Genomic DNA, 17,766 nt, shown 5'->3' with positions numbered 1-17,766 from the left:
AAAGAATTTTGTTTGTGTCCACTTTCAATTATTCTATTTTTGTGAACCATGTCTGTTATTTGATTGGATATTTTCAAGGCGTGCTTTACTGCTTCAAGGTTCAAAGCACCGCCGCTCTAATGGAAAATTTCTGAATCCTCCCCGCTCAGTGTCTTTCATTTCATTGGCTCATATTTTCAAAGCGTGAGGATAATTGGACAAAGGGCGATTGCAGCAACCACACTGAAACCGTCTTATTCGCAAAACTTGAGTATACGAGAACTTTGTCTCCTACTAACATTGTTTTCACAGTAATTTTGTTCAGCTGGTGATCAGCAGCAAAGTCATCACTTCGGACTTTTGGATTCTTAGTTCGTTTCAGTAATCTTCTTGCTGACAGGCTGAAGGTAAGTACTCAACCGGAATTTAAGTTGTCGCGATAGCAGAAGAAGATTAGACAGCAATAGAAGATTAGGCAGAGTGGTCTGTGTCATGGCAGAGCGTACACTGTTTTTAAATTAGGCCGAGATTTTTTGACACTCAAAAAGAAGGCATGAAGGGTGGAAGAAATGTAGCCGCTTGCTGAATTGTTTTTGGGATGAATCGAAGGATTGAACTGATATTGAGGATTAGATCATCATCAGCTATACGAGTTCATTGACAAACTACCCGTCCCCTGATCGTAATTCTCTAAGACTAGGAATTAAAACGTTTCCGTTTATAACTAAGTGATAAGAGGGCTGAGTCAGTAAAGTTACAATATAACTTGGGATGTGCGTTCAGCGTCTTCGGCAGTTGACAATGAGGCGAACTGATACGGATAGGAAACTGCGGTCTTTTCATGATCCCGACTAATATAAAGGTAGTCATTATAATGATAAAACTTTTTAATTCGATTTTCCTCAATTTACGGGTTTAGTAACGAAGCATTCAAAATGAAATTTCTGTAAATGAATATAATGGTGTAAAAGAAATGAAATTTGTAGGTCATAGTGATCAATATATTTGACGGTTTGGTCTAATTATAGTGTATGAATCTTTATCTACATAAGAATGAAAATTTTTGAATCCACCCTTTTCGGCTAAGTGACAAGCAGCGGGTGGGAACTGAATGCAACTCATTGCCTAAACTTCAGCCTAAACAATGTCTCGATAAAACGGCATACGATTCGGCGTTGTCTGAATAGAGTAATAAACACATTACAAAAATCCCAATTTCGCCTACTCCCCTCAGCGCAAAACACAACAACGGGCTTTTGTTTAGGTGTGTGAGAAAAAAAGGGTGGGCCACTACAATGTGCCATTTCTTGATACTGAAACAGAAGGAAGCACAAAAACTGATTTGAAATTTTTATAAATTTATATCTCGAAGCCTGACTGAGACCGACACAGGGCCCGTGGCAGCAAAATTAAGTTATTACTTCGAACTTCGCCTGCGTCGCAGACAGTCTATACAATCCCTGTATTCGAGTTCTCTATAGGTCTTGAGTGACAAGTCCGGCTGCAACGCAGGCTACTTCGAACCAGCGGACTGGTAATTTTGTGCTTTTAAAAGAACTGGCGTTAAACTGAAGGGTTGCCTGTGACTGAAGGTGGGTGCTGTACTCACCACAAAGGTTCTTTTGTTTTTAATAATTTAATGGTGACTGAGCAGCTATGTAGATTCTGAAGAGCAGAGATGGCAGTCTGACAAATGCAAGGTCTTTAATAAACGAAGATCTTGCAAAATTTTTGCGATTTCATTCGGATTTCACCGGCGTTCTTATTGAAGAAGCCTCCAAGTTCTGCAAACGGTGCGGGCTATTAAAGAATTAAAGCCGAGTTTGGGCGTCTCGTATAATCACATAAGAGAGATTAAGCACTACGTTTATGTCAAACGGCAAACGTGAGATTCGCGTTTATGTTTTCTTGAAAAAATAAGTACAAGAAGATGAAAATAGTACAAGATAATTCTGGCCTTTGATGCTATAAACGCAAAATTTCTAATCGTTGGGAAACGAGACCATAGTATTATAGTAATTTTTCCTTTCGTTAGCTATAGTGTGGCGAAAATAAAATCTTGGTGCGTCCGGCGTTACTTTACTGTCTCTACGTCAGTCTACACGTGGATAACGAGTTTTCTTGATTTTAAGCATCAGTGACCAGTTTTGCACGGACGAATACGGCATGATTTTAATGGTGAAATCCAGTAAAATCAAACGGCATAGAACAAGCTGCTACCAAGATGCGAGAGAGTGATGAAGCCCTATCCCCCAAGTGGATCAGTTCTTTCGTTTTCAGTAAACCAGGCCAATCTGGAATGAACGAACGAACGAACGAATGAATGAACTTTATTTAAGTGTCTGAGTAGTTTGCTAGCCAATTGTGGACACTAAAAGAACATTCAAAATAAAAAAAATTAACAGTTGTTTTAAATCTAGAGTATTATGCTAGGATAGGTTTAATTAAAATTTACAATTGTTTCGTATCTAAAATATTTACATTTAAAACGTTTTAAGCAATAATCGATCTCTATAGTCAAAGTCATTAAAAGGATGAATTAAAATAATTGCACGAGATGTGATCAAGTGGTGTATATATTACAATTAACACACGTGTCCTCAATTAAAACAGTCAGGTCTTTCTTTATGATATTGTTTCGAAAATTGTCCAATGTCTGTCGGCTGCCGATCACTTGAGTTTAATCTGGACCAGAGGTATGGACCCACTATGTAGACGTCTGATGAAATGTTTATCGTATCTCACTTTTGGAGTAGCAAAGCACGTCAAAGTCATCATTTCTTAAAGAGTGACCTTTTGCTTACAATATTATATTGAACTATCTGATTCTCCACCACCAAGGAAATCAATGCTCTAGTGTGCGCTTATTCCACTTAATACAAACTCCTATAAAGAGGTAATATTTGATATCAACCGTCACTCTATGTTGGAAAGCTCGACGATGTGTTCTTTTCTGTTTATTTCACTGCGTGGGATGCCTGTGGCAGGACGTTTTGATCGAATCTTTTGTTTTTCTTCATCGTAATCACAAATTGTAATGTGTTTTAATTAAAATTTATTCATTAAACTTGGATTAAGACCACATCTCCCATAGTAGGGGACATTTTTGTCCTCCTCTGTTCTAATTGTCTTCACTAAAGACTGACCGATCAGAATCCATTATCTGTGGGTATATTTCTAAGGTCTTTGTCCTACGCGGCCGTGTTCTTCACGCGTAAATTTTAAACCCTCCGATATGTCGTTTTGAACAGAAAACAAACCTTTTTGAAATATTAGAGAAAAAATTGTTCCTTGATCCTGTCATATTTTTTTAAAAAAAATGTACTGGACAGTTTGAATGGTGGAAATTCGGCGAAGAAATTTCGCTTCGAGGACAGATTGTGGTATTCTTAATGCGAAGAGAATATGCCATCACAAATCAAAAATAAATCATCACTGGCGCCGCGGACTTTGTCGAGAATGCCTGCGCACTTCTGGGAATCCACCTCATAAAAATTGCATGTTTGATTCTCAATTTTATTGCACCTTCAAGATTTTACAGATACACCGACGATAAAATAACACAAATTATATCAAGCCGTTACGTATCTCAAGCACTTTAAATATATACTTTAAACTACCGATTTATAAGACAAATAGGTTTAAAAACACTTTTATTATGACGAACAGTTTTGATTATTAGTAATCATCCTAATTTTAGTTGTTTACGGTTTTTATAATATTTGTCATATATTTATAGATAATTTTTAATCTCTTGTAAAGTAAGTCGTATTTCAGCCGGCCCGGGGGCTGCAATGATTTTACTTAATAAGGCTATCTACCAATCTACCTATCTACAAGCAGTGTTTCAACTAGAGTTCGCGCCATAGAGAAAACTAACAGCTTTCGAACTCAAAGTAGCTTAATGATCTGCGACCAGATCTGCATAAGATCTTCTGGTGACAGCCTCCACTATTCCTGCTATCTCAAAACCCTTCCGAATCACGTCGGGTTTGTTTCTGAGGTTGTCGTACAAAACAACAAGCCAGCGGGCGTGAATCGGCTTCATTACAGATAATGTAATTTATCTGCATTATGTTTTTCATAAAATTTTCCTTTCCAGTGATAAAAAGAAAGAGCAAAGCCTAATTCGAGTCCTAGCTCTATCATCTATGTTGGCCTTGAATACATACGAGCACAAATTATTCAACACATTGATAACAAAGCATAGTTTTAACACAGAAAAGCCGGAGACGATCTTTATTTTGTATTTTTCTCCCCGACACACGTAATTACGTATATCGCAGGTTATCTGTTGACTACAGATCACCATGACCATATTGGGGAAGTGTTACATTATGTTGAAAAATAATCTACGATATTCAGTTGATAGGTTTTTCAAATGTATTATTTGGCAGGTATAGTGTATTCGAATCATCTTGTCGTTTGATTGCGCACCCGAGAGGGATCATGAATTTGCGTCATTTTTCTCTCCTGTTGGTGTCGATAACTTGCCAAAAAATATGGGTAAGTTAAAAACTTGTCTTTACGTTTACGGGGTGATACCACGGGTAATAATTTTTTGATAAGTGTGTGGTCGATATGTTAGAAATAATGTACCTTAACTGTCAACATTTCTTGCGCGTTGATTGGCTCGTAGATATTGTCTATAACTTGAGTGCAGGTCATTAAGATATCATCACACGTAAAACAAGGCAGGGAAATTAGTGTAACCTTTTGCCATATAGGGAGGAATTGTTTTCACTTTTCCAATGAAATGGAGTTCACCAAATCACTTACAAATTTCAGTTTGGGTATTTGGTACCATATTTCTGAAGAGGAACTAAGCAAGTCATCAACTCATGGGCTCCTGAGCAAGTCCATAAACAGGAAGAAAGAACGAAAAAAAAGCTATTTATCCTAAAAGAATATTGTTTCCACGTTCCACAGTATTTCTGAATTTGATTCAGCGTGATTGAACAGGCGTCTTTGCGGGCTGACCTGGTTGACATTTTGGTATATTTAGTTTGTGTACACAAACTTCTCTTGTCAATGACATCAGTTCAGTGGGGGGGGGGGGGGGTGGGAGAAGGAGGGGGAGGGGGTAGGAAGAGGATGTTTTCATCTCTCCATAACTTACTCTCAAAGTGGACATGATTTAGGAATTCGAGATTATGGCTTTCAAAATGTTACTGTTAGCACATGTTTAGTACACTGAGGATAAAACGAAACCGACAGCATAAATGAAACCGTAAAGCAATATCACGTAAATAATAAAGATTGTTGTATGTTTTAATTGGGATAGGGTGTTAATAGTGTCCCTGATTAGTAAGCCAATTATAGGCTAGCTAGAAGATTGACACTAAAATAAAGTTATTATTATTATTATTACTATTATTATTATTATTATTATTATTATTATTATTAATATTAATATTATTATTATTATTGTTGTTATTATGTCTCTCCACAGGTACTTTCCAAGGACACTGACATAATAGAGCCACGTGGGGGTAAGTTGTATACATTATATTTCTTATAAACCATTTTTCCATTTTTTAGTTTGAGGGGCCAGGAGCCTTTTATTCAATGAAATTTTCAAAATTTCAGTCTTTCACTTGGTACTGAAGGTTACAGCCCGCAGCGAGTATACAGTAAACTTTCGTCGACGAAAATCCCTTCTATACCCGACTAACTGCCCCTGGGTCTCCGACGAAGAGCAATCGGGAAAATTGCAATAACAGTTTACTTAATGTTATATAATTCATTCCTTGTCAGCTGACCTTTAGCCTTAAAGGAGCCAAGCTAATTTTGTCCAAGCCGTTTCCTAAATCAGTAACTGTTTCTGTTTCGTCCGTTTTTCCTGAAAATACAGCCGGTGGACTCGTATGCGATGGTACAACAATGGATCTGTGTCAGTCGTATTCTAAGTCTTGGAAAGTAGCTCGAATCGGCGGGGATCAGTTAGAGCTCTCTGGTTGTAGTGAAGGACAACCTCAAGCAGGCGACAAGCTGTTGTTGTTTGTAACAAGCGGGGCGTTGTCCAACTATGGCAAGTACGAAGTGGTGACAGTGAAAAAGATCTCAGGGTAAGACCTCTATTATTTTAGCATTAACCCATGGATTCCTACGCCAGCTAAGCCGGTGTGGGAATCCACGGTAATTTTGAATATTGATGTAGACATGACCGGAAAGAGCATCTTAAAATTAGCAACATGAGTAATTTTGAGGCTCTTTTCTTTTAAAACAACGAGGATATAGTTCTGGTAAGTCTGAGAATTTCACAAACGTTTGTATGGAGACAGACAATTTTTTTCGAGTCCACAGAAATGTCTAAAATTTTTCTGAATTTATGGAACAACGTCTACACTGTCTTAAAAGAAGAAACTATTGAACTTGGTCTTTTTACTAGTTTCAAGATGGTCTTTCTAGCAGTGCAATACGATTTGTCGCATGCGACACGCTTACCCCATGCCTACAATACGAATCGCGTCGTGTAAATCAACCTACAACATCCTTACGACAGACGCACACAACACGAAAAATGTCGTAGGATTTTAAAACATGTTTTAAAACCCTACGACAATCGTAGGTAAAGGCAATGTTGAGTGGTGAAAGTTGTGTGCGATTTTTACATGACGCAAGCAGCGCGCGCTCTAGAAATCGCATGCGACAGTCGTAAGAGAAAATCGTACCGTCCAAATCGCCCTTTATGACATGTTACATTTTTACCGCCAGAAGATGTTTTAATAGTCAAGCGATAACTGACAATAAATCAAATGGAAAAAGTCTTGGAAAACATACCTTAGGAAGCATAATAGAATATGCACTGAGCCAGAAACAAACGCTGCAATCAGCGTACAAAATTTCTCTCACTCTAACGATAAACGTCTTGTCCCTCCCAGACGCAATGACATGCACTTTACTGATTTGCCAATTAAAAAATGGTGATATAAACCCATTCACATCCCGAATTTGGATGGAAATTTTACTAACGCAAACGAACGCGAATTAAGGGGTATCAAAACTTAAGAAAAGTGCCCAAATAAAAAAAAACAAAGAAAGGCAGAAAATTTTGCTTTTTGTGCTGCATGACTTCAAAGAAACTGTTGAAATCTCGACTTTCCCTAAATAAGGAGGGATAGTTATGTTTCAGGCTCCAAAAGACGTTCGACAACAGTCCAAAGAAAGCATCTTTGGTTCAACATGGTTAATGGGTTAGAACTTAAAAAAGTTTTTGTTTTGGAATTTATGGATGAAATCAAAAGTTAGTTTCAACTCAGAACACAGCATAATAAGCAATATTAATGTAATATACCGCTTAATTAAATAAATTCGTTTGAATGGTCCCCCTATAATTAGCAAAGAGTGTCTCAGTTCATTTTGCTAATGTAGCTATAGGTTAATTAATTTCCTATCTAGCTGCGTGATGGATTTTACTTTGTATTTTCGCCAGGGGGTCCACCTGCCATGTCACCCTGACAAAACGTTTCACAATGTCTCTTAAGAGCGACGGGAAAACCTGTGTAATCGCACAAAAGTTTCCAATGTTTGGTACAGTGACCTTGCGCAACGGTTGTGTCCTGACGTGCAGTGGGAGAAACAATGGACTGGGAGGAATCCTGGCTTTTGGAGCGAGCAGCTTATCCATCGATCCATCCTCCAAAATTGACATGACTGGCAAAGGTAGCCGTAACTTGCTCTCATCGCTGGCACGACCGCCGTGCTAAAAATCGGCCTTATAAATGATTTTTTGGTATACCAAAGATGTTTCCTTTGAGGTCCGCAACGCGAGAGTGGTGGCGTTATATGGCGTAGTAATTATGTCATGATTGTCACTGGATCCGCCATCTTGAAAATTAAAGAAAAAGCTCTGAAATTGAACAAAAAGTAACCATATGAAGGAACACTAAAATTAAGTGAAAACATAAAATTACGATAAGAAAAGTGATTTTCCTTAATTTTAAAAAGGGATTTTCTATTTTCTGAAACACTGCCTGTCAAAAATTGGTTGCCATAGTTACATTAAAGTCAATCAACAGAAACCAAACATCCCCAAAAAGTGCTGAAGTGTTACGGCGTTTGTCTAAATATTATAAATCCAGTCCAATACTGACAATGTGAAGTGAGGGTGAGGGAAAATATCGTATAAAAAGGAATAAGACTTGATTCCTTTTTACAGAAACTGAAATTGAAAGGAAAGGAGGGCATTTCAAAACTCCTATGGCCCTGTCGCGGACTTTGAACTTTTATAACTTTTTTAATATCTGAAAACAGTTTGGTTTGGTTGGTCAATGTCCTTAAATTTAACGTTTCCATGGCGACTATATTATGACAGGTAGTTGTGTTAGAACCTTAAATATTCCTGTTTTCAACGAACAAGAATTACTTCTCTTACGGCAGCTTTCATGTTGTCCAATCATTTTAGTGTTCTTCTTGTCGTTTTGATTGCTTTTGGCGAATCAATTTCTTTCTGAAGGTTGTTAGAAATCCAGAAATCTAAGATGGTTGCAGACATCTTGACGTAATTCTGACCTCATATGACACCATCACTTCTCGTTGTGGACCGGATAAGAAACATTGACTCTCTCCTCCGCAGAGGCTCAAGGGCTTTCCGCGTGGGAGAAAAGTGAGTGCAGGCGAATTGACTCTTTCAGCATTTGTGCCCGCACTCACTCCGTTCAGCGGATATACATAACCGCCCCAACGAACCTCTGCGGAGCAGAGAGACATATTTTAACGTAGGCTGTTGCGGAGGAATATATGACGAAGTATTTGCATGTGAAAATATTCCCCCACTTAAGCCTCGTGTTCAAGCTAGCTCCAGTTCAATAAGGAAGATATGAATACGGTCAATTCAACGTAATTTTTTTTATTTTTTTAACATTCTTTTTATTATAGAAAATTCCACATAAATACACATAATAACATACATACTCACACTTACATACAGTGTTGAAGACATAAATTGAATGTACCAAGGAAAAATAGTAATTAATGAATAATAAGGAAAAAGAAGAAAAAGGAAAAAAATTAACATCAATTAGGTGATAAGAATAGCCCGTTTAATGTATTGTAAACTAGTTACGACAAAATGGTGAGCAGCTTTTCCCACTTTTTTAAGTGCAAAGTTAATTTACCTCTCTCCCTCGCAATATGGAGCTCTATAGTATAGACACGTCTTGACCTGGCTATGAAATCGCCAAGAGAGGGGAAGACTACCTTTACATTTCCTTACGTACATATAATATTTCCCTAATAATAGTATGTGATTAAACAAGAAATAATCCTCTTCTATATCGAGCTTACCAAAGATTACATCAGTTAGATTCAATACGGCCAATTCAATGTTATCGATTTGGCAACAAAACAAACTAAGGAACCAGTGACTTCCTCTTTCAGGATTTCGTGGGGGTGCTGGAGGTAATAACCGAGGGGGAGGAGGTTATGGTGGTGAAACGTTCATCTGTTCCACACCAAATATGGGTAAAGGGGGAGATATTTCAAGCGGCGCAACGAACAAAAATGGAATCGGAGGGGGAGGGGCTGGGGATGGACCTGGAGTAGCATCTGGTAAGTACACTTCGTATACAGCTGTTTCGACAAAGGTTGTCCAAAAAAAGCGTATCCATATTGCCCGCCATCTCAAGTCTTCGCTGTACTGTCGGGGCATTATGGATTCTGAGCTTTTATTAAAATTTATTGCATGGTTGTTATGCCTTTCGGCATTGTCGTGTACGCTTTTTTGGACAACCTTTGTCGAAACAGCTGTATAGTTTAAGTTTAAATTTATTCAAAACTCTCACACAAATAGGCACAATTAAGATTTACAGTCTCTAGAACAATAGTATATTTATAAAAAGTACAAAGTAACCGAGTGATTTAGTTAGCAAAAGTTTGTTTGTACAGATTTTGGGGCTCACAAATAGTATAAAACGAATCGTCCAGGTGACTGAAAATAACCAAAGTTAAAGAAAAACAACAATGAAAAGCCAAAAGTTAAGATAAAAGTTTCCCTTTGTGGAGTAGAGGTGGTATAATTATAGCTTTTGTATTACGAAATGTAGAAAGGGGAGTAATCTGTTTCAAATTGACGGATAAAGAATTCCAAAGACAACCACCATATTTGTTGGCGGCTTGTTAAGGAGGTAGTTATTGAAATCGGAAAAGGAGTCGGGCAAATATTTCTGTTTTTATAGCAGTGTTAGATTTAAACGTTCTTCTGCTAAGTAACTTCACCCAGAGCTTAGCTCCGTTATTCTAACTGTTGTGGTTACGCAATCATCGTGAAAATTCTTTAGCTGCATAACGCTGAACGGTTACAACTATTATTACATCTTCCAACATTTTGGGTGACAAGAGGGTTGGTTTCTAAGGCAACTGGTGCTGCGTCGATGGGGCAGTGGAACGAATACCTTATTATAATAATATAACGAAGCATAAAAGTTATGATTACATGCATTTAATTGACGCGAATTTTTGGGCATTTCGTTAATTTCCTATAATAAGGTATTTGAATTGGTTTGATCAACCTAGCTGATAAGGTCATTAATTTGGCCACCGTAATGAGATCATTCAAGAGATGACGTTTCAAACTTTAGCCCTTTGGGAATTCGGTCTGACGAAGGGCTGTAAACGCTCCAAACGTCAGCTCTTCAATCTCTTTACGCCAAATTACCTGATAAACCCCCTTGATAAAACTAAACAAGCAATTTGAGTGTATGCAAATAGTATTGCATGCCTGAAATCTCTGAAACTATTTCAGAAAATGATTGAAAATTTAGACGACATATATTTGAACTTGTACTTTAGTTTTTAGACATCTTCATTAAGCGACCACATCGCCTTGACATTTTGGGTTGACGCTAACGGGAGGTTCATCTAAATAAATTAACGTGAACAACATCAGAACGCTCTTTATTTAGGTTCCAAGGGCGGCCCGGGAGGCTACAACGCTGGGGGAGGTGGAGGAGACTCTACTGTAAACAACGACGATGGAGCAGCCGGTGGGGGTGGTGGTGGACATTTCTCTGGCGGTGGGGGAGGTGGTGGGGGAAGCGGCTGCGGAGGCAAGGATGGCGGACAAGGAGGAGACGCTGGAAACGTACTCTAACAATATTTTTTTTTCCTTATATCTGATATTTTAATCTCCTACATCCCTTATGTTTACTCCATAAAGCAATTAATCCAAAATTAATAACAACAACGACAAAAGCAACGAACCAGGATAATACAATTATTTTTACAAATTTGACATGACAACTGGATCTTCCAGTTATGATATTTTGTTTATACGGTAACTGGTACCATAATGAAAATTCAATTTCAATTCGTTTATTTTGCCATTAACCAAAAAATACAACATAAATACATTATAGACGACACACAATATTCTTACTATTACAATATTCCTACTTAACTATTTACAATATTAAATGTGTTAAAGGCTATGAAGCCTATACAGAAGCCGGGGGCTTATTGTACAGCTGCGATCATAGTTTTCTCTATTATTTCACAATGCATTTCGCCAGCAAATAGCACGGGAATAAACTGACTAACTCTACAGGAAAATCGTTACAATTCAGTCAAAACATCAAGGAAAGAATACAAGATTCATTATCATCATCATCATCATCATCATCATCTTCCATGTTCTCCTGTTGGCGAACATGGTAGATGAGCGCACTCATACCAACATGAGGAGCTTAGCTTCTTACATAGATCTTGCTGTAGCATAAGCATTGGTAGTTCCTTACAGGATAGACCGGACTCGTCTTCAAGTTGTTCGATATAAGTGCAAGCAAGGCGACCTCTGAAGTTTTTCCATGCAATAGCACCGGCGAGGCATATTCCTGTTTGCTTCTCCAGCAGTAACCACAAAATTTACGTCTCCAATCCCTGAGAGTAGCTGAGATTGGGCCGGGAAGGTCTTCTTAAAGGTCTTTCTTGGAAGCGTGATCTTACCAACTCACATTTAACACTGCTCTAAGGAGCATTGTGTAGCAGTCATCTAAGCTTTGCTTTAGCGATTTGGTTAAAATCCATGTTTGTCTCAGCTACGTACAGCAAAACCAGTTTTCCACAGATGCTCTAAAAAACCTGATTTTTAATTCCCCGCCTATATCGGACTCCAGGATTGAGCTCAACTTAACTTATTTAGTAGGTGCGATTACAGCAGTAACAGAAAATTTTAAGTGTTAAGATAAAAGCCATGTTAAAATCTACATGACATGCTGCGCATATCAACTAGAACTATTATCCACCGCAACAATCTACCTGCCTCGATTTTCAATGATCACCGTTCTATAGAGTGTAAGCCATGCACCTGCCCATTAATCCCAATTGATGTTATACACTTAATGTATGGTCTTGAGGGAAACAGTTAGTTTTGTTTTCCCGAGACGAAGTTGAGGGAAACATCAGGACTCGAGGGAAAACAAAACTAACTAGTTTCCCGAGGGACCATACATAAAGTGCTTTGTTATATATTTAGACTTTCCCTTCAATAATCACAGCAAAACAAACAAACTAACAAACAACTGAGAGAAGAACAACTGCGGAATACATTTGTGTTTGATCAGGGGCACGTGGCCAAGAATCAACCGATCACAGTGCTCGTTTTGTTGAGTGAAAGTCCAGGTATATAACAATAGCTTGTATTTGTACTTAATTAAAGGGACAGTATCACGCTATTTTTAGTAACACATTGAAAATCAAAAAGACGCTATTCGGTTGAAGCAGCCAGGATATAATGTCCAAAATTCCATTAAAAGACTATCATAATGCAGAGAAACTATCCATGGATATTTTCGCCAGCAGATGACTAAAATAAATATGGATTCAAATTTGAAAACGTCGGGCCGACGTTTTCAATTCTCGCTGTCGTAACGCGCTAAAAATCGGTTGTACTATATTTTGGTTCAACCTTTCGTCTCAGTAGAAACACTATCAATATTTCTTTACATTAGAGATTTAAAATTAATTAGCACGTGTTCAAAGTTTAAATATAGTGAATTTTTGCCCAAAATCATAATATCTCCCATGATACTGCCCCTTTAATGCATGATCCTAGCCAACAATCCTCAAATTTGAGGGGTAGGCTCCATTGGTAAATAAAATAAATAAATAAATAAATAAATAAATAAATAAATAAATAAATAAATAAATACAACAGATGAATAGATTTATAATGTAATACCGTCAAAAACTTAAATCAATATTCTAAAACTAACATTTCTGATTAAGTCACCAAAGCGCATACTTTAATCTTTCTCGTTCTGTCTTTGAGCAGGCTGGAGCATACGCTGGGGGTGGTGGTGAGTCCAGTTGTCCGGGTGGTAAAGGTGGTAATGGAGGAAGTGCAGGAAGCTGGCCTCTTGGCCGTTCTCCACTCTGCTATGACAAAACCGCGCAAGGAGGGAACGCAGGCTCAGCTCTGCTTGGAGGAGGAGGAGGTACAAAACGATTCATAATCAGCAAAAGCTGAACGATAATGCCAAATTAAACGAGTGTGGAGAGCACCCATTAAAAAGAAATTAAAATAACCTAACGTTTTCTACAAATATATATATGTCTACACATCTAATAAAATAAGGCAAAGTGATTTTAACAATATCAATATTCGACTACCAACCGTCAACTGTCACAAACCTAACCCTATCTAGACCGGGGAATGGGTGGGAGTGGGGCGTTGGGAAGAATTTTCCTTTGTCACTGTAAAAAAAGTACGTTTTCTTTATTTAATAGAGGTTTTGACTTTTTTATAGTAAAGCTGTTTCGAATGAAACTCCATCTATCTTCAGTACAGAACCCGCTAGTGGGTATAATACAAATATAAGAAGTAATATACAATATAGTTTTAAAATTGAGTTAACTATAAAAATTAGCGAAAAAACGGAACGACGTTTCGGTGTCATCCCGGCACCATTATCAAGTAAAGAATGAAACGGAAAAGATAATTTATACATAAAGTAATGGTGATAATGGTGCCAGGATGACACCGAAACGTACGTCGTTCCGTTTTTTCGCTCATTTTTATAGTTAACTGTATTTCTAAATTTAATCTTATTAGAGTTTTTCAAAATTACAGCGAAAATTTGATTTTCCATTTATTTAAAACATCCTGTCAAAAATTTATTGCTTTGGTAACATCAATATGAAAGAACACTAACCGACTACATCAAATTCTTCCCAGATTAAGTAAGTCGTTAATAATGCAATATAGAAAGTGTGCTTAACAAATTTTATTCTGTTATTATATTATTGTTCATTATGTTGCGTCTTTATTTGCACTGAAGAGTAAAATCTGTTGTTGGGCTCAGTTTCTCAACTACCGTACTATAAATATACTACAAATAAGGATATTACACGGCCGTACAAAGATATGAATATTATTTTTGAGTAGTAAAAACAATATTTTCCGAACGAGCGCAGCGGTAAGTAAAATATTGTTTACTCACCGCTGCGCTCTTTCGTAAAATATTGTTTACCACTCGAAAATAAAATTCATTTCTTCAAGCAACCGTGTACTTTTCTTTTTATTATATAGACCAATATCGCTCGCCATTTTTACCGATTGTTTGTACAAACAACCGGCGTGAGAAAGCGGGAAATGACGTCATCAATATTCGCATTAGTGAGGATATGGAAAATACGCCACTCCGGTCCCGGATGTAGTTTCATATGAATTTAAGGAGTGGTGTATTTTCCAGTAAAATATTCCTGTCTATACAATAATACAGGGTATTTTGCGCCGTTTATGATGATGTGGGGAAAGCAGGCCTTAGCAAGGAGTATTGGAATTCAAAAAGAAAATTGCGGGTAACAACGAGGTTTTTTGAAGAGATCATTAAGCAACAATAATTGTAAAAGGTTTTAAAATGCACTGCAATACTGACGCCATTTGCTTTCCAAATTGAAACTTAATTATTTCTGAAAATTTGTGGCTATCTCCAATATTCTTTTTGGATGTCAATTACACTGGCAAAGATCTGATTTTCCTATAAAACTATTAACGACGCCAATAAAAGCCCTTCGTATTACTTGGCAACGCCCTTAAGAAATAAGTGTTTCTCGGCCATTCCGGGATGCGCAGAACGTATGCGCAGTAACATAAGGAAGGACGTCCTCAACTGGTTGTTTGTTTTAATTTTTTAGGGGATTCTTGCGGTAACCACTTCGGCGGCGGAGGTGGAGGAGGTATCATACAGTTTTTTAAAGCTTATGACACCGGGGTGATCATTTTATCAGCTGAAGTTCAATTTTCTTCATTTTCTTGATAATGATGACAGGATGTCATCGAAACGTCGAAATCTCTCTGCGTTAGTTTTTCTGATTAATTTAATAACAAAAGTCAATGTTATACATAATAATTGCTGATATGTATTTATTTATTAAGTGAAATATTTACAAAGGAAATGTCCAATTCAGCAGGACTTGTTTAAATGGAATCCTGTATTTGCATTAATTAAACATTAACAGTAGGGCATAATTTAGATTGAAAGTTTACGTTGATAACGCCACTTTAATTACAAAGCTGTAAAAACTGCACATTTTATGAACACTGGTCGGACAGCTTAATAATTTTCCTTTTAAACAAGAAAATTAATTGTTCAAAACAAAAAGTATCCAGGAGAACGTTTCTTAATTAATTTCTCTTGACAAAAGAATTATTGTTTTCCCGACCAAATGAGACAATAAATTGCCATATGTAAACAATTATATAAAACAAAAACAATCATTCAGGAAGGTATCACTGTTTTTCTAGGCGGACTTCAATTCGGCAACAAGGATTTCCAGTCTCAGTTAAGTTTAGGTGGGGGTGGTGGAGGAGGCGGAGGTAGCGCTTGGAGTGACGACCCCAACCCAGGGGGGAGAGGAGGAAATGGAGGCGGCTTGGTTTATTTGCAGCTCGACAAGCTGGAGCTAAACGGAAAGATTCTTGCAGAAGGTGAGATTCTGAGCAGTGATCACTATAACTTCGCCAATATTAAAGCTATAACAACGAGGCTTAGAGGAAAGATAGTACGTCCAAAGTTGTTTCCTTTGAAGTCCACGACGGGAAACGATGACGTAGTATGACGTAGTAATTACTTAATGACTGCCAAAAGGCGGACATTTTGAATCTACCAGCTTGGCTTGAACGTACAGTAATCAAAACCAATAAAGGAACAGTAGTATGAGCATAAAAGTAAAAACTAAGAAAAGTAAGTTTCTTTGTTTTAAAAAGGGATTTTCCACTTTCTAAAAAAAAAAAAACCTGTCGGTCAAAAATTGGTAACATATTAACATATTAAGGCGAGGGAATGTGTCACTAATGTGGGAACAAGTCCCTTACAAGTCTACTTCAAAAACTCATCAATAACTCATAAGCCCATTGACCTATCAAATGGTTGATAAAACATCACGTGCAGTGGTTTAAAAACCCGATAAAACCTCCTCCTTATTAGCATGCGGTGTTTAACGTTCACAAAAGCATCATTGTTATGAATTCTCTTGACACACGCCTTTCCAGGAATGTTTTTGAAGCCGTTCAAATGACATCCCAAAGTTTAAACTCCATCCTACTTTCCATGAAGGTGTGAGTTAGTTCTCATCTATTTTTTCTGGACAGGTGAATTTGGCCAGTGTTTAAACAGAAAGGCTCATCGATCTGCCCCTGGGGGAAGCGGTGCTGGTGGAAGTGTTGTTGTGATAACTAAAACCCTCCAAGGAAATCCCTCGGGTAAAATCTCCACTTCCGGAGCGAACCCCGTGAAATGCGCATTCGGTGCCGGTGGAGGTAAGCTGAAATAACTTGATCTGTCACTCTAGTAACCTCTTAACGTTTAAGTAGCTCGTCGACTTCAGAAACCCATGTCCTGGTAGAAGGGTCGAAGAAAATTCATAGTAGGCTACCATAATAACAGTGTAACCTATTAAAACACCCCTAGTTTTAGCTTTTAGCTGATTACACTTCAAAGACCAGCCTGGTGACTCCCATTTTTATCATGGAATGTGATCAGTATGTTCAGATACAACTTTGTACAGTTCCAAAAGGGAGGGGTTTCGAGCCACCTTAAAAAAGTGGCACTGACAGAGGTAGAATGGATCCGTATGGTATAAGTGATTTTGGAGTTACTGAAAGACAAAATCGCTCTTAAATTATCATGTGTCAGCGAAATTTTACACAAATCTCTTCCCAAATTTACTTGAAAAGAGAAATCTTACAGCTTTTCCGCTTATTCTTATTTCGAAATACAGTCAATCGAACGCAACCTTAGTTGTGAAAAATACGTGCTTGCCTTATGTTTTCCTTTAGGCGGAGGTGGTGGCGTTGGACGGTGGGTTGTGATGGAAGGTCAGACCCTTCACCAAGGCTGAAACCCAGAGAGGCTCAACTGAGCCGAAGGAGCAAGTTTTACTCTGTAGCTGTTAGTTTTTCGCAGTGATGGTGTTGGCCGCTCAAGGAAGCAGTATTTTCCCGACAAAATAACAACTAATAATAATGCAACGAATTTGTTTAATGAGGGTGGTACGTGATATTACATGGACTAATAAAGCAAAAGGCATGTTACTCATGTGCTAACTGACTTGTCTTCATTGTGTTAGTTATCGAAATCGTCGCCAAAGGTAAAGAAGACTGGGATTGGAATGAACTAGAGAGATTTTTTAAGGCCTAGGGCCAGAGAGAGTTACCTGCGGAGAACATTAACTCTCTCACTCCAATTATCTGAATGTTGATTCTCCTGACTGACTGCTATACGTTTCTTTTAAAGTTAGTTCGCAGAAGTTGGTGTTACATCATTGATATAACCAGGTTGAGGATTT

General features: G+C 37.7%; 1 protein-coding gene across 2 annotated transcripts; it reads left to right on the top strand.

The window, feature by feature from the left end:
• The first annotated feature begins 219 nt into the window (after window positions 1–219).
• LOC146478458 (uncharacterized) lies at window positions 220–17,524 on the top strand. 2 transcript variants are annotated; one of them, XM_085112018.1, is made up of 12 exons: window positions 220–386; window positions 4,377–4,485; window positions 5,432–5,471; window positions 5,834–6,047; window positions 7,415–7,644; window positions 9,361–9,531; window positions 10,884–11,062; window positions 13,250–13,412; window positions 15,115–15,156; window positions 15,725–15,907; window positions 16,571–16,738; window positions 17,258–17,524. In XM_085112018.1, exons 2-12 carry the CDS (start codon window positions 4,429–4,431, stop codon window positions 17,317–17,319), a joined length of 1,509 nt encoding a protein of 502 aa, XP_084968144.1. In that variant the 5' UTR covers window positions 220–386; window positions 4,377–4,428; the 3' UTR covers window positions 17,320–17,524. The 2 variants fall into 2 exon arrangements, with proteins under 2 accessions (XP_084968144.1, XP_084968145.1); XM_085112019.1 differs by lacking the exon at window positions 220–386 and adding an exon at window positions 1,444–1,571.
• The last annotated feature ends 242 nt before the right edge of the window (window positions 17,525–17,766 follow it).

Source organism: Pavona decussata, unplaced genomic scaffold (assembly GCF_977016875.1).
Source record: "Pavona decussata unplaced genomic scaffold, jaPavDecu1.1 SCAFFOLD_64, whole genome shotgun sequence".
In the NCBI taxonomy this organism is placed as follows: domain Eukaryota; kingdom Metazoa; phylum Cnidaria; class Anthozoa; order Scleractinia; family Agariciidae; genus Pavona; species Pavona decussata.
The sequence above is the reverse complement of the archived record's forward strand: the minus strand, read 5'-3'. Positions and strand labels throughout refer to the sequence as shown.

Coding starts and splice junctions, on each gene's coding strand:
- LOC146478458 (XM_085112018.1), top strand. CDS start 4,429: ATGAATTTGCGTCATTTTTCTCTCCTGTTGGTGTCGATAACTTGCCAA. Junction 5,472..5,833: donor CATAATAGAGCCACGTGGGG/GTAAGTTGTATA, acceptor CTGAAAATACAG/CCGGTGGACTCGTATGCGAT. Junction 15,908..16,570: donor CGGAAAGATTCTTGCAGAAG/GTGAGATTCTGA, acceptor TTTTCTGGACAG/GTGAATTTGGCCAGTGTTTA.